General features: G+C 47.8%; 1 protein-coding gene across 5 annotated transcripts in view; it reads right to left on the bottom strand.

Annotated features, from left to right (window-relative positions):
- Window positions 1-647: 647 nt before the first annotated feature.
- KANSL1 (KAT8 regulatory NSL complex subunit 1) overlaps window positions 648-14,320 on the bottom strand; it is a 168,694-nt gene continuing 155,021 nt past the window's right edge. For 4 of the 5 annotated variants that reach the window (XM_040245039.1, XM_040245038.1, XM_040245041.1 and 1 more), the window contains 8 exons: window positions 9,507-9,689; window positions 8,844-9,032; window positions 8,363-8,511; window positions 4,696-4,817; window positions 4,021-4,078; window positions 3,681-3,793; window positions 2,717-2,969; window positions 648-2,442 (listed from right to left, as the gene is read on the bottom strand). In XM_040245039.1, coding sequence (XP_040100973.1) covers window positions 2,215-2,442; window positions 2,717-2,969; window positions 3,681-3,793; window positions 4,021-4,078; window positions 4,696-4,817; window positions 8,363-8,511; window positions 8,844-9,032; window positions 9,507-9,689 — 1,295 coding nt within the window. In that variant the 3' untranslated portion in view covers window positions 648-2,214. The remainder of the gene's footprint in view (window positions 2,443-2,716; window positions 2,970-3,680; window positions 3,794-4,020; window positions 4,079-4,695; window positions 4,818-8,362; window positions 8,512-8,843; window positions 9,033-9,506; window positions 9,690-14,320) is intronic. The other variant, XM_040245042.1, reaches the window with a different exon arrangement.

Raw genomic sequence — 14,320 nt, 5'->3', positions numbered from 1 at the left:
AGAGCAATTTATTTTCTTATAATTTTATTATTTCTGGCTGTGCTGGGTCTTCATTGCTGCGCAGGGGCCTCCTGCAGTGGCTTCTCTTGTTGCAGAGCACTGGCTCCAGGGTGCTGCTCAGGCTTCAGTAGTTGTGGTGCACGGGCTTAGTTGCCACTTGGCATGTGGAATCTTCCCGGATCAAGAATGAACCCATGTCTCCTGCATCGGCAGGTGGATTCTTTGTCACTGAGCCACCTGGGAATCCTAGAGAGCAATTTAGAATAGATTTAAAAAGAAAAAAAAAAAAAGCCACACTGCCAGCTGGCCTCATTAGAGGTAGAACATTAAAGCCCGAGTATAGAAATGAAAAGCCTGCATACCACAATGGAGACACAGCGCAGCCAAAAAAAAAAACCTTAAAAAAAAAAAGCAACGGGTCAATTACTTACATCCAACCACCACCACCTTTCCTCCTGACATCTCTTACCCCCTACACCCATGAAAACCCACATCCCCCTCTGGTGACTGTCAGAGGAGCCCGCCTGTGCCCAGAAGATGGCATGGAGTCTTCCCAAGGTTCAGCGCCAGTCAGAGCAACTCCCCCAGCAGGGCAGGTCCTTACCACCACTATTACCATGTCCAGTGACAAGAAAGGCCTGGCATACTACGTTCTGTAACTTTTTTTATTATTTTTTTCAATTTTTCCTTCCTTTTTTTTTTTTTTTAAGCACTAGTCTGTGCTTTGCGAACAGAATCAAGACATTAACAAAGATCAGCTTCTCTGAAGAAAAGCATTTCTATAGAACAAAGACAGCTACATGTTTCGCTGCCAATACACAGCTCAAAGCAGGAAAAGAAAATATTTACAAAATACAAGTTTTTTTTTTCCATTTTTGATTTTGTTTTTTTTTTTTTTACAATGCTAAAAGGGTTATTCAGAATTTTCAACCTTATAAATAGAAGCACTTTATGCATAGGGATATGGTGCATTATTGTTTTTTTAAAGAAACAATGACAAACCCTTTAACTTGCAAACAGAATCAAAAAAAAAAAATCACTAATGTTGAAAATTGTGAAAAAACCCCAACATTAAGCAGTTTGTCTACTATTTTTATACGATTACAAAATGGCGCCAAAAAAAAAAAAAGTCCTTATTGCCCCCCTTTTGGTGATGTGATCCTAGATGAGACAGGCACACGGTTAAAACAGGGGGTGACGGGGAGTGACAGGAACCACAGCAAGGACCAGACAGTGTTCCACAGGCAAAGGGGCTCGAGAGAGGAAAGGCGGACAGACACCGACAAGGAACCGGACTGGCAGAGGAGGGGGATAGGACCAAATGACTCCGAATGACCCCATCAGTGAAAACGATTACAGAGGGGCGATGGCTGCTCATTTTCCAGCCTCCCTAGAGTCAGAGGAGCGGGAAGACCCTGCACCTTCACAGACCAGGGTAAGTGGGAAAAACGTTCCAAGGGGAAGGACCACATGTGTGGGTGTGCGTCTGGTGTGGGGGAGCAGATGAGGGGACTGGGAAGGATGGGGATCCAAGCAGCTGCAGCCAGGTTACTGCAGTTAAGGAGTCAAGACAGGGATGACTGAATGCAGAGGAAACCCTGGTAGGTCTCCAAGATCTGGGGGACAAGGGGAGGCCATTCTGTCAGCTGAGGGCTGAGTGGGAACAGCTGGCAGGGCCGGTCAAGAGGCTCTGGTTGGGGTGCTCCAGCACAGTCGACCAAGGGGACCCAGCTGGGGGGGCGGCCAGAGCTGAGCCAAGCCACAGAGGGGCGGGCCAGCGAGAGCCCAGAGCACACTGCTCTCCCCAACCCTCACCTCAGGGGGCGACACTGAGCTGGAGAGTCCTTCCCCTCTGCCCACCTGGCTGTCCCACCCTGCCCACTGGGGCGAAGGAGAGGGGTGACCATCCCACATGGCTAAGTCCAGTGATTCAACAGTGCAGAGGAGGTGCCAGGCTCAGGCCAGCAGGCTCTTATCCTGAACTTCTGTTTGCCAACTGGAGGAAGTGCTCAGGCATGTGACAAGAAAACATGGAAACCAAAACAGAACAAAAATCAAAACAAGAAAAAAAAATACCAAAGTAGAATCTAAATTCCTTAAATTCACTAAAAACTGTGAAAATTTTCGGCATATGATGTTTGAATATCAAACGCAGAGATTTCTGAAGCTTTAATGCCAATAGTTAGTGAGTCTGTTTCGATTCTCATGTCCCACTCATCTGTGAGTTGGACGCTGAGCTGTGACTGTGGCCGTCAGATGCCGACTCTTGAGGGGAACGACAGGAGGTGAGGTGGGCGCCGCCTCTGTCTCCCGGCCAGTCTTGCTGCCCGAGGTGCGCCGAGTGCAGCGGGACGCCCGCTCCTGTGCATCCAGTTGGTCCTCACTCTCCGCCTGGGGGCTGTACGCCAGGGGGAAGGTCCGCCGCTCCCACGGCTGGACGGACTGTGGGCAGACAAGATGCCATGGTGAGGCCCGGCCCCAGGTCTGTGAGCTCTGGGGCAGGCTTGGGGAGGGTTCTCAGAGTGGGCACCCTTGTAACAAGGGCCAGTGTTCCACGGCACCTTCAGAAGGTCAACTTCAAGTCCAGTCCCTTGTCCCCTTCAAACTGGGGATGGAGGGGGTGGTCCATAAATTCAAAGTCCACCTTGAGCAGGTACCATCCCCCCACCTGCCCCACCTGCCGCCCTCGAACCCATGGAAAGGCACTGCTGCTCACCTGCTCGTCCAGCCCCAGCTCTGGTGTGGAACAGCGCGTGTCCTCGCTGGCCAGGTGTCGGAGGGGGTCCCGAGCCACGGGAGTGAGGGGGGCCGAGTGCAGCTCCGGGCTAATAGGGCTCCTGGGGGACTGCCCATGGGAGAACTCCGACAAGGAGTGACTGCTGCTGACGTCCGGGGAGGCGGGCTGGGGGGTGGAGGGGTTGGCACTGCCCAGTTGGGGTGTTGTCCGTCCATCTGATGACCGGTAAGACCTGTACCCCAAGAAGAGCAATCTGAGTGTCTGGTGACAGGGTTTCTTGTACATTTGTTTTGGGGGTTAGGAAGGTGGCAGGCTTTTGTCATGCCAAAAAAAGCGGCATGGCATGTCATGCATGACAAAAGCCTCCTGACCAGCAGAGCTGAGGCAGACGGACACCAGCAGTTCGCTCCTTGGAACCACAAACCCTCGCTTCCCCTGTCACTGTGCACAGAGGCAGGCACACGCTATGGGCAAAAAGCAAAAACAAGAGCCCTAAACCCTTCTGCTTGAGCGCCCTGAGGGCTGCTCACTGTGATATTAAAGGAGGGAGGGCAGGACAGTTTCCCCGAGCCAAGCAGGACCACAGAGCTGTGCACGCCCCACTGTCTGCAGAAGGTGAGCTGGTTCGGAGGCTGCCAAAGCTCCTCCAATCCCATCACCACACGCCCCGATCAGCCTCCAACCTCCCAGATGGCCTAATCCTGGAGTTGGGACCACCAGAGTTTGTCATAACTGGACAGTAACCACTCAGCGAGGACCCAGCCTTTGACTACTTCTACCCGCATTGGTCCCAACAAACACCAAGGAACTTGTGCATTCTCCACCACTGCCAGTGAGGAATACGAAGAGCAACTAAGTGACAACCCACAGACACAGCTCGGGCCCGAGCTCCCTGCCAACCCTCCCTCCACAGGCCCTGGGGACCTGCACCTCCCCCCATCACCTGCTGCCTCGCCGCTGAGGTGGCACACTCGTGGTCCACAGCCACCGAGCCCTCTCCATCTCCTCACATTTGGCATGCAGAGCGGCGAAGGCTGCGTCAGACAGGTCCTCGATCTGCAAAAGAGCACCTTTGTGGACCCCCTCTTTCTGCCAGGAAGTCATGTTTAAGTGGGGGTAGATCAGTTCTAGAAGCAGCACACCGCTGCCCCTGACCCAGCCCTGACCCCGCATACTAGGCTCTTCCTGGTAAGGACAAGAATACAACGAAGCCTCCACTTGACACCCACAGGTCTTGAAGTATCTGCAGTGTGTGTGCTCAAGAGGATCAAACATGCCATTACCTCCTCGTTCTCTTCGTCAGGACTCCCCTTCAGAGACCGAAGATCAACCTCCCGCCAGCTGCAAGATGAAGAAGGCAGAATTGTGAGAATGCAGGCAGTCGGGCCAGAAAAACACATGTGTGAGGGAACGAGTGGTCACCACCTGCTCTCACTGGGCCTTTTCAGCCCTGGGGGACTCTCTTCGTCAGAGGCCTCACACCCGAAGCCCATAAGGGCCAGAAACAGGGAAAGTGGGCTGAGGGTGGGAGCAGAGCTGGGGGACCAACAAACTCAAGCAGAAGAACCTGTTTAAAGGGGACCAACGCTACTCAGCACCAATTGGTTGTTACCACACGGGGATGCATAGACAGGGTTGCCCAAATGTTTGATTTGTCAACAAACGCTAAAAATAAAGATTCCTATGTAGAATCTTGCTTTGATGCTGACAACAAATTCAGTATTTTAAAACACATTTGTATGCATCAAACAAAACATGTCTATAGCCAGTTTGTGGCCTGTGGTCTGGCTGGCACACATATAATGAAGAAAATTATATACAGAAATAATAATTTCACTCTGATCCCTTCTCTTAATGACAAAAGCCAAGGCTAGGCCCCACAACTCAGTGACTAAGGGACAGGGAAATGGCAGTAACAGGGGGACCAAAGAGCAGAGCTGGTCGTGCAGGGCTTCTACCTGGGGGTAAGGATTTCTTTGTACTGGAGCTTCTCTACACGTGTGGTTGCAGCGACAGACATTGGGATGACAATGTTGTTAATATCAAAGGAGCTCTCTCCCCTTCTCCTCCTTACTGGCTGCTGTAAGACAAAGGCAAGTTTAAAAGGGAGGAACAATTCTACACACATCAAATCCTAAACCTGAGATTTAAAACAGGATCACCAAAAACCAGGCATCTGGGTCCCTGGGGAGGGCCCAAGCAGGGATGACAGCAACTGCCTGTACTGTGGGGATGGTCTCCCACCAGCAATGAGCTTAGGAGAAATACCAGGTGGGACCTGAGGAGGACCTTCCCTTCACAAGTCTCACTGGCCACCCTCTTTATTCATGTGCTCACGTGAAAGGAGACCTCTATTCAGTTTCACAGAGGGTATCCTGGCGCCTTGAGACAACTGCCACAGTTTAGACTCCATACATCTTTAACAACACCCCCCAAAACCTTCTGTGTCCCCCCTTTTATCTCTGTGACACAGACACATGGTGGAAAAGGCAATGCTTAAGCCTAGAGGTAACTCTCTGGACTAAAAAGATGAACTCTTCCATCCTGAAAGGTGCCCCATGGGAGGCTGAGCTCAGTGGATCTGCTAACCTTGGTTACCATGAAAGCACTTCCTTCTTGCCGATCTGAACTCTTCAGCTAAATCTGTGCCCACCATCTGTTGAACCCTTATGTGATTTCCCCTTTCTGGCTATTATTTTTAGGGAAAGAGCTGAGAGCGTTCTAGCTGTATCAACGGAGAGGAATGGAGGGAAATGGATGAAGAGGCCTTGGCTGTAGAGCTCACACTCTTGGAGAAAGGAGATTCGCTCCTACAGGAAGTTCAAATCAAACTTCTGGGAAAGAACACTTAGTAAGGATCCAATATCAGGGAGCAGGGCGGGGCCTTCTGCAGCAGCTGGGAGGCTGGAGGAGGAATTGAGCAGGGAGCCAAGGGGCACGGTTTCTTAGATGGAGGGGCAAGTCCGAGGGCTGCCTGTGCCCAGATAGCAAACACCCCGCCCTGAAACAGAGACTGGCAACTGAGCTGTGAGAGGCCAGAGGCAAACAGTGGATGACAAAGTGCTGCCATGGCGACAACACAGCTGCTAGCACCTCAGAGGCTGCGCTCAACCCAAAGCACCAGCATGGCCAGCCCAGAGGGAGGGGTCAGTAAGGGGTATTCAGACCCAAACCACAAGTGTGGCCAGCCCAGAGGGAAGGGGTCAGTGAAGGAGGTGGGGGAAGAGGCTGTTTCCCTCCATTTCCTGTTCCTGGAAGGGGGTCCATGACCAATCCATCCGATCATTTCAAGACCTTCTCAGAGAATGCTGAGAGGCAGTATTCTTTAGGCCAGGATCTTAGCAGCTGCCACCTGTGATTTCGGGTTATCACAATGTCTTTTTCACCTCAGTTTCCTCTGCTATCAATGAGAACGGACTGTCACTGACTTCACGAATTCAGGGTAACTGGCTGACCAGAACAGCTGAAGAGACTTGTGAGCCCTGCCTGGCTGAGGTTCAGTGGACTCACCACCACATGCCTCTGCCACATGTCTGCTGAACTCACACACCCCACTGTAGGAAGTGTACCTCAATAGACAGCTTTCCCTGGATCGTGGTCAAGAACAAGTGTGAAACTGCTGGCAGAAGCAGGTATGTCTTTTCCCTGAATCTCCTTGGGCCTGCTGTCAGTACCTTCAAGGCAGGGAGACAGGAGCGGGCTGTGGGGTTCAAGAGCCCCAACCCCCACCCCAAACGCAGATGGCCCAATTCCAGAAGACACTCACTCGATCTAACCTATGTTCTCTCCTATTTAGGACCAGAGGTGGAGGGTAGGTGATGAGAATGCGAAGTGGTTCCCAAACCTGGCTGCCAGACGGTGAGGTGCAAGATGATATTTAAAAGAGAAAAAATAGGTTCAGGGCCCCATCTCTTCTAACTATCAAATCAGAATATCCAGGGAGTCCAAGAAGAAGAAAAAAAGACCACAGAGGTGATTCTGCTGCACCCATCGGCTCATGTGGCTTCTGCAGCAAGCATGAGCACACAGCCCATCCCCCACCCCGACTCCTCTCCAGTGTCCTGTAGCTTCTCACCTTAACTATCTGGCCTATCACTCTTCCTGCTATTAAATAAATCCAGATTCTTCAAAAAAAACTGGCAATGAGAGCTCAAGGGTCAGCACAGTGGTATGTACAAAATTGATGTTCATTAGATAGTAAGTAAAAATTTCAAGTGATTCAGGCCTAAGTTTACATTTTCCAGGCATGACAAAGCGGCATGTGAAAAAACGCTGAAGTTTCACCAAGTCCTGGATCTGAGAAAAGACTTCCATCACAATTTGTCTCTGTAAAATCCTTTGTTTTTCTGAGATCCCTGCTAATGGATACCTGGGCTTACCGCAGAGACTACCTGCTATGGGTGTGGGAGGGGATTAAGGTGCGGGGGGAACAAGGTCATCTGGGAAAGACTGATTTTTAAGAACAAAGACAGAACGACCTGAATTCCCACCTGATCGCAGAGCCTAGTGAGCACATTCTGTTGGCTTTGAAGTTTCTTCATGTAAGCTCTGAAGGGGCATCAGAGCCCCTGCCTAAGTCACCTTCGCTGTGCCCCAACCCAGGCTCACTCTGGCTGCATGACCCAAGACAGCTGACTCTGTGGCCAGACCGCTGGGTTGGAATCCCAACTGTAACCCTGACAGGTCTCCTCACCTTATGCTATTCACTTAACCTTGGAAAGCCTCAGTTTTCCTGCCAACAAAATGGGAATCTTCTACACCACCTGCACCTTAACGGGTGTTACCGGTTGAACACGGTAACACACCATGTACCTAGCACAGACACAGCAAACATTTACAGCAGCAGCATTCTGTTATTACTACATCCATTATTATTAGGATGATTACTATATGAAGGACCCTTTTGGTGGGCACAAAGCAGCTGCAGGTACTGCACATTCTGAGGAATGAAAACATCGAAGTATTAACGTGACTGTGTGTGTGGGATGGTCGTGCAAACTGCTTTCGGGGTGGAGAGTGGTAGGTACTACTAAAGCTGATCAGGAGCCAGAGAGCCGGCCACTACGAGCACACGTGTCAGTCCTGCCAGTGTGGCCTGCTGGATCTGTAATTCTGCTCTGCACACCTAAAAAACAGGCTCCACATCAACCTTCCCTTCCAAGCACCCAGTGTTTATTCCCAGCATTCCAGCTCCACTCCCCAGGAGACTAAAAACAAGGAAATCAAACGTCTCTAAGGCCCACAAACCCCTCTTTTGCATCCCTCCTCTCATGTTTATTTCTCAGGCCAACAGAGTTAAGAGTCATGGTACTGTGGAGTTCTGTGCGAAACTTGGTCCCGTGTATCTTGAATAGTCACAGATCACCCAAGAGTTTGTCTCCGCCTCAAGCTTTCTATGGCTGGCTCAGCTCAGATCCATCTCTACTAAGAACACTCAAGGAAAACAACGTAATGGAGGATTAAATAGCACCACTTTGACTTAAAAAAGACACACAAGTCAGGATAAGCTAAGTCCTCATAACTGCCCTGGCCCTCACAACCCTCTTTCCACACTGACCTCCAGACCGACTGGAGGGAGCTGTCACTGCAGAGGGGCTGTCCGGCCCACTCCACGAGGGTACTTACAGTCGTGCTGGCTGTGACCTGTGGGCTAGAGCTGGTGGGTGCAGAGGTGTCTGAGGAGGCGGAGAGCTGTCGCACCAAGGGACTGTGTGGTGGGTGGTGGGTGGCCGCCAAGTAGCTCGAACTGCTCATGTCCGTGTGATGCTTCAACACTGCAGAGGTCAACAGAAGAGACAAATACGTGGCTACCTCAATCTGCTCTACTTCCAGCACAAGTTAGGAAGGCCAGCAATACTCAGTAAAGGCAAAAATGCTTTCTAAGCCTAAAGGATAAAAAGATGAAGCAAACTGGCTGATGAGAGGCAGGGTGGCAGAGGTTGCTATAGCAGTTAAGAGTGACCTACACTTAGAAGCGGTCGGACCCCTCTACTCTGCCTTCCTAGCAAGTGAAGGACACAGCTAGGGGCAGTTACAGGAAGCCCAGCTGCCCCAGAAAGCCCTGCGCAGGTGCAAATGCAGGCGGAGGTGCCGGGCCTGGCCCTACCTTCACTTCTCTCAGATGAATGGTCTCGCAATCTCATTTTGCTGTGGTTTGGGTCATGCACAGGTGGCGGCGGATTGAGCAAGCGCTCTGCTTTTGGCGCTGTCGCTCGATCCACCATAGGCACGGCCCCCACATCGTCTAAGTGCTGCCTGTGGGTCCTGTCAGGCCGGGTTTGGTGATGGGACAGCTCTGAAGAGGGGAACAGAAAAAGAGCTGTGAAATATCTTCTCTCAACCTTTTCTTATTTGAGTTCCAAGCTCTTGAGTTCTCTCTAGGTCAGTGACAGACACCCAGGGCAGCAGGACAGTCCTCTGGGACTGAAGCTCCTAACAAGCAACACACTGGCCAGGACAGGCCAGGGAGCCCACCGGGCTCTCAACTGGAGAAAAATGTGACTCCAGACTACAAAAGACAGCCGGCCCACAGATGCACCCAATGCTATGCCACTTGGCTGTTCACTGAGCCCCAGAACACCTGATGTCTGCAACAGCTTTCACAGTCCATCCCAGAGCATCCAAAATGAACAGAAAGACGACTGTGGCTGATCTTCCATCTGTCAACTGTCTCTCCCAACCCCATCACACTGCCATGCCCACCAGTAACCTGAGAACATCAGAGGAATAGAAAAGTAACTGGAGGACTCTACGGACCCCTGAAACTTACTGGCTGTTGTTAGGAAGGAGTTGACCAACTTGTGCCTGTCTTTACGAGTTGGATCTGGCAGACTGCCTGGCATGGGTGCTCTGTGCTTAAGTGAAAACTTTTTTGGAGGTTTGATTTTGTCAAAAGGCTTGTTCTGCCATTGAGATTTCAGCATGCTCTGGAAGTGCAGGCCTGTGGGAACATCTGCAAGAAACACAAAACGCCACCATCAGTCCAGACCCCTGGGCTCCGGCTCTCCAGGGAGCGAGACCCACCTCACACCCTTCTCCTATGTGCCCAGTGGTAGGATGACTGCGAAGGAGACACACTGTTACGGGGAAGATCTGTTTACTGGAACCCCACTGAAGGCCCCGCTCTTCTGCTCACAGGGAAGTCACTGCTGCCTTTTATGTTCCAGTTCCAAACAAAACCAACATCTACAATGGTCTTTCCTTTGTTCCTGTGTTCCGCTATGTCTGTTAAACTCTACTGGTTTGAAAGACTGATAAACATCCTGTTCTTATTCTTCTGGAAACTGAAACATTTCAAGGTATTTCTTTCTTTCAACATAAAGTTAATCAGGACATACATTCCTTCAACAACTGTTAATTGTCTGCTGCTTTACCAGGCACTGGACTGGGCACTGCATCTTTCCCTAATAAGAACTCGATCATTTCTCCCTCCTTCCTCCAGATCCCCACCACCTCCCTATCTGGGGATTATCTAGGTTTTTAAGTGGATGAGCTAATACTGAAATATTACAAATTAAATCTTTTAGTCTTAATTATAACTTCTACCTTTTTGGGGGGAGTTCACTACTCTTTCTTGCATCTTTCCATTTTGTTACTTTCCTTTATTTTCCTAAGAATGTGGACTTGAGTTTGAGTAATTTCTTTAGAAAGAGCATTTCAAGATTAAAACCAGTTTTCTCTCAGATCCTTAAAGCTATTACTACAGTGTCACCAGTAAGATGGAATGTGACTCAATCATTTGTAGGTGCTCTGCTTCTTCTTTTAAGATTTTGGTGGGGGGAAAAAAAAAACACTTGTGATATTATATTGACTCAGCCAATTTGGGGCGATCTCCAATACCAAATCCTTCAATCTGCAAACATGATATTTCTCTCCATTTTCTTTTATTTCCTCTCATCAGCACTGGGTGGTTTTCATTGTACAGTTCTTATACACATTTTGTTAAATTGATTCTTTGAGTACTTCATATTTTTGATGACTTACAAATGATAATGTCATCATTATCACTTTTAAAAAGCTGTTTATAATTGCTTACTACTAGTATGTAGGAATATAGTAATTTTTAATATAGTGGCCTATATCCTGTGATCTTCTTAAATCTATTATTAAGTTTTGTTAGCTGTTGTGGAATCCTTAGAATTTTCTACAAGTACATCATTTACAAAATGCTGCTTTACTTTCTTTCCAATCTGTATGCCTTTATTTCTACATCTTGCCCTATTACTCTGTCTAGAACCTCTAGTGGCAATCTGAACTTTACATTTTCCTTTTCTAGTCTCATTCTGAAACGTCACCACCAGGGATACAGGTGGGTCTTTCTTCAGGGTTCTGAAAAACTTCTCATGGTCCTTTTACATCTGAAGATCAGCACATCTCACTTTAGTTCTCAGTTCCTCCTGGGAATCAATCATTAACCACCTGAGACATACTCAAAAGTCTCAGTCCCTGAGTCCATACTCAATACTGCATTATGGAAAAGGGTTAAAATCTAAACTAGCTGTAATTCAGAACAAATCCTGATCTATCACCCAAATGCCCAGGTCCCATTCCTGCTTTTCTGTCCTTTTTCAGTGTGGGCATAGAACCATCCCCCTACCGGCTGCTACCTGACAAGAATTTACTCAAAAGCATAGGCTTTGGGCTCCTTTTTTCTAGTTTTATTTCTCTATAGTTATCTTGCCTTCCATCTTTCAAAAATCAATACAACCTCTGGCATGCCTTGTTTTTTCAGAATTGCTTAATATTTATTATATTTAATGTACATAGGACTTCCCTGGTGGCTCAGATGCTAAAGCGTCTGCCTACGATGCGGGAGACCCGAGTTCGTTCCCTGGGTCGGGAAGATGCTCGAGAAGGAAATGGCAACACACTCCGGTACTCTTGCCTGGAAAATCCCATGGATGGAGGAGCGTGGTAGGCCACAGTCCATGGGGTCACAAAGAGTCGGATATGACTGAGCGACTTCACTTCACTTCAAAGATTAATGGGGTTCTGGCTCCCAGGGAGAGTAGAGGATGTGCTCAATCTGAACTAAGAGCGCTGGGGGGGCGGGGGGGCAAAGAAGAGGGAGGTGAGTGAACATTTAAAAAACCCATTATACTGTGGCTGGTGCTGTCTATTACTTCACCTTCATAACAATTCCATGAGGCATTACTATGCTTCTTTTAATGATAGAAAACAGATTTAGAAAGGTGAATTAACTGTCAAGGTTACACAGTTTAATAACTAACACTGTACAAGCTCAGTCGTGTCTGACTCTTTGAGACCCCATTGACTTCAGCCTGTCAGGCTCCTCTCAGCTCATGGGATTTTCTAAGCAAGAATACTGGACTGGGTTGCCATTTCCTCCTTTAGGGGTTAGAAAGGAACAAGCAACATTCAAACTCAAGTCTGTAAAATCCTAAAACTCATACTCTTAGCCACTACAGCATAAAATTATTCTTTGGCCCAAAGAATTAATGCTTAAGTGTGTTAGCTGCTCAGTCGTGTGCAACTCTTTGTGATCCCATAGACTTCAGCCCGCCAGGCTCCTTTGTCCATGGCATTCTCCACGGGACCTTCCCAACCCAGGGATTAAAGCTGGATCTCTTGTACTGCAGGCAAATTCTTTACCATCTGAGACACCAGGAAAACCCAGAGAATGGAGGGGTTTAATTCTGAGGTGGAATCCAATAGTTCTCAAATTACTCCCAAGGAAGTGGAGAGTATAGAATATTTTTCAAAAGGGTTCGGCACTGTAGCAAAACTTAACCCTTTCCTATAGCACAGACTATGTATTTCACGACACTTCAAAGAATAAGACACATCTCTGGGAACAGTGGTCTCGTGAATTTTTTTTCCATAATCATTCTTTCTTTTACACACTTAAAAACAAATTCACCTATCATAACCCTTAAAATAAATGATCAATCAGCTTTCAGCCAGGCCAAGGATATCAGAGCTCACTGTACTCCTAGCCCTTAGAGCCCGCCCAAGCCCCTCAGTAAAATGGCTTGATTATCCCACACCCCAAAGATCAAATGTTAAAAAATAAAAAAAATCTCCCACAAAAGAATTAAGAGTTTAGAGGTATTAATCAAATTTAATTAAATTTAGGGGAATTTTAATTAATTAAAAATTCTTTGCTCAGTGTGGTTGGGGAAAAAGTATACTGGAAATAAAGCACCGTCTACAGAAATTCTGAAAGCTGGGCTGAGTTCAAAGGTATAAAGAAGGCTCAAGAAGTGGGGGAACACCTTTTCTATATCCCAGGACATCTCCTGGGATACAGAAGAGAGTTACTCCCACTTGGCAAAGGCTGGTTTTTCTTATTTATTTGGTCTTTTGGGGAGCTATACCACATGGCATGTGGGATCTTCTCCAACCAGGAACTGAACCCATGCCCCCTGCATTGGGAGCGTGCAGGCTTAAGCACTGGACCATGAGGGAAGTCTGCATAGGCTGTTTAATGGGACTACAAAAGCATAGTGATTTTATTCCTCCCGCTCTTTTATAGTGCAAATTAGTAGTCCTGGACACAGGTCCTGGTTCCATCACTGAGTAGGAGGCTAGAACAAGAACAAATCACTTGGCTGGGCTCCAGCATCTTCATCTGTAAAATGAGGCAGCAAGATCTGATCAGGGCTGGCAATATCCTAGCACACATGCTCTAACTCTCTCACCTCTTCTGTCTGCTGGAGGCACAGGCTCATGGCAGTACTCACTCTGTTGTACCCCAAGACCTCAGACCTGTCTCAAATAATTAGTTAATTAATCTAATTATAAATCAATCTCACTAAGCACAAGAGAGAAAAAACATTTATGTTATTGCTAGACTAGATGACTACTGCGCCTCTCAACTCTTAACACGTTAAATTAATGACTTTTCAACTAAAACTCCACTGCTAACCTTTACCCCACCCCCCATATAAATCCTCAGAAGTAAAAACTGGCACAAATGTAAACCATTACCTTGTGCTCTGGAGGTGGGTATTAAGCAGAACCAAGAGCAACTTCCCCATAAAACCCACTGAATAAGCTGTAAGGGATAACAAACTGTTTATGGGACTCGGGCTACTATACATTGCTAAAAGTCTGCTGTGTTTTAGCAGTTTTCATATAAAACTGAAGAGAGATTCAGTTAAATCCCCCAAAATCAGTGAACAAAAATGATCTCTTAGGAACTGCTAGTCTGAGTTCATGCTCTGAGTAATAACACCTGGGATCCACACAGAGCTACAATTCTGAAAATAGACATAGAGAACCTGAAAGTAAGCAAAGGAAGAGTTATAAAAATGGAAGAGAACAATAGTTCAGCTAGAGGACTCCACACATTTCACACCTGCATAGGCAATGGCCATTAAAGTGGTATTAATCAGACAGGAGGGTACAGACCCTTAACCAGGTCAATGACAAGAAACATTAGTTTACCATTTCCTCAAACAAAAAGAAGACTTTAGCTTCAGGCCCGCCAGAGTCTGACATTCCATGATCCACCATTTTCTCAAGCACACTTTCTCATGGTGTTCAGTCATGCTCACTTCCTCCTCCTGCTGGTAAGTTGCAATAGCCTCATGGATATAGCTAGTTGTCTAGGCAAGCTCT

The sequence above is a fragment of the Oryx dammah genome, unplaced genomic scaffold (assembly GCF_014754425.2).
Source record: "Oryx dammah isolate SB20612 unplaced genomic scaffold, SCBI_Odam_1.1 HiC_scaffold_8, whole genome shotgun sequence".
In the NCBI taxonomy this organism is placed as follows: Eukaryota; Metazoa; Chordata; class Mammalia; order Artiodactyla; family Bovidae; genus Oryx; species Oryx dammah.
Note: the sequence above shows the minus strand (reverse complement) of the source record. Positions and strands in the feature narration are given on the sequence as shown.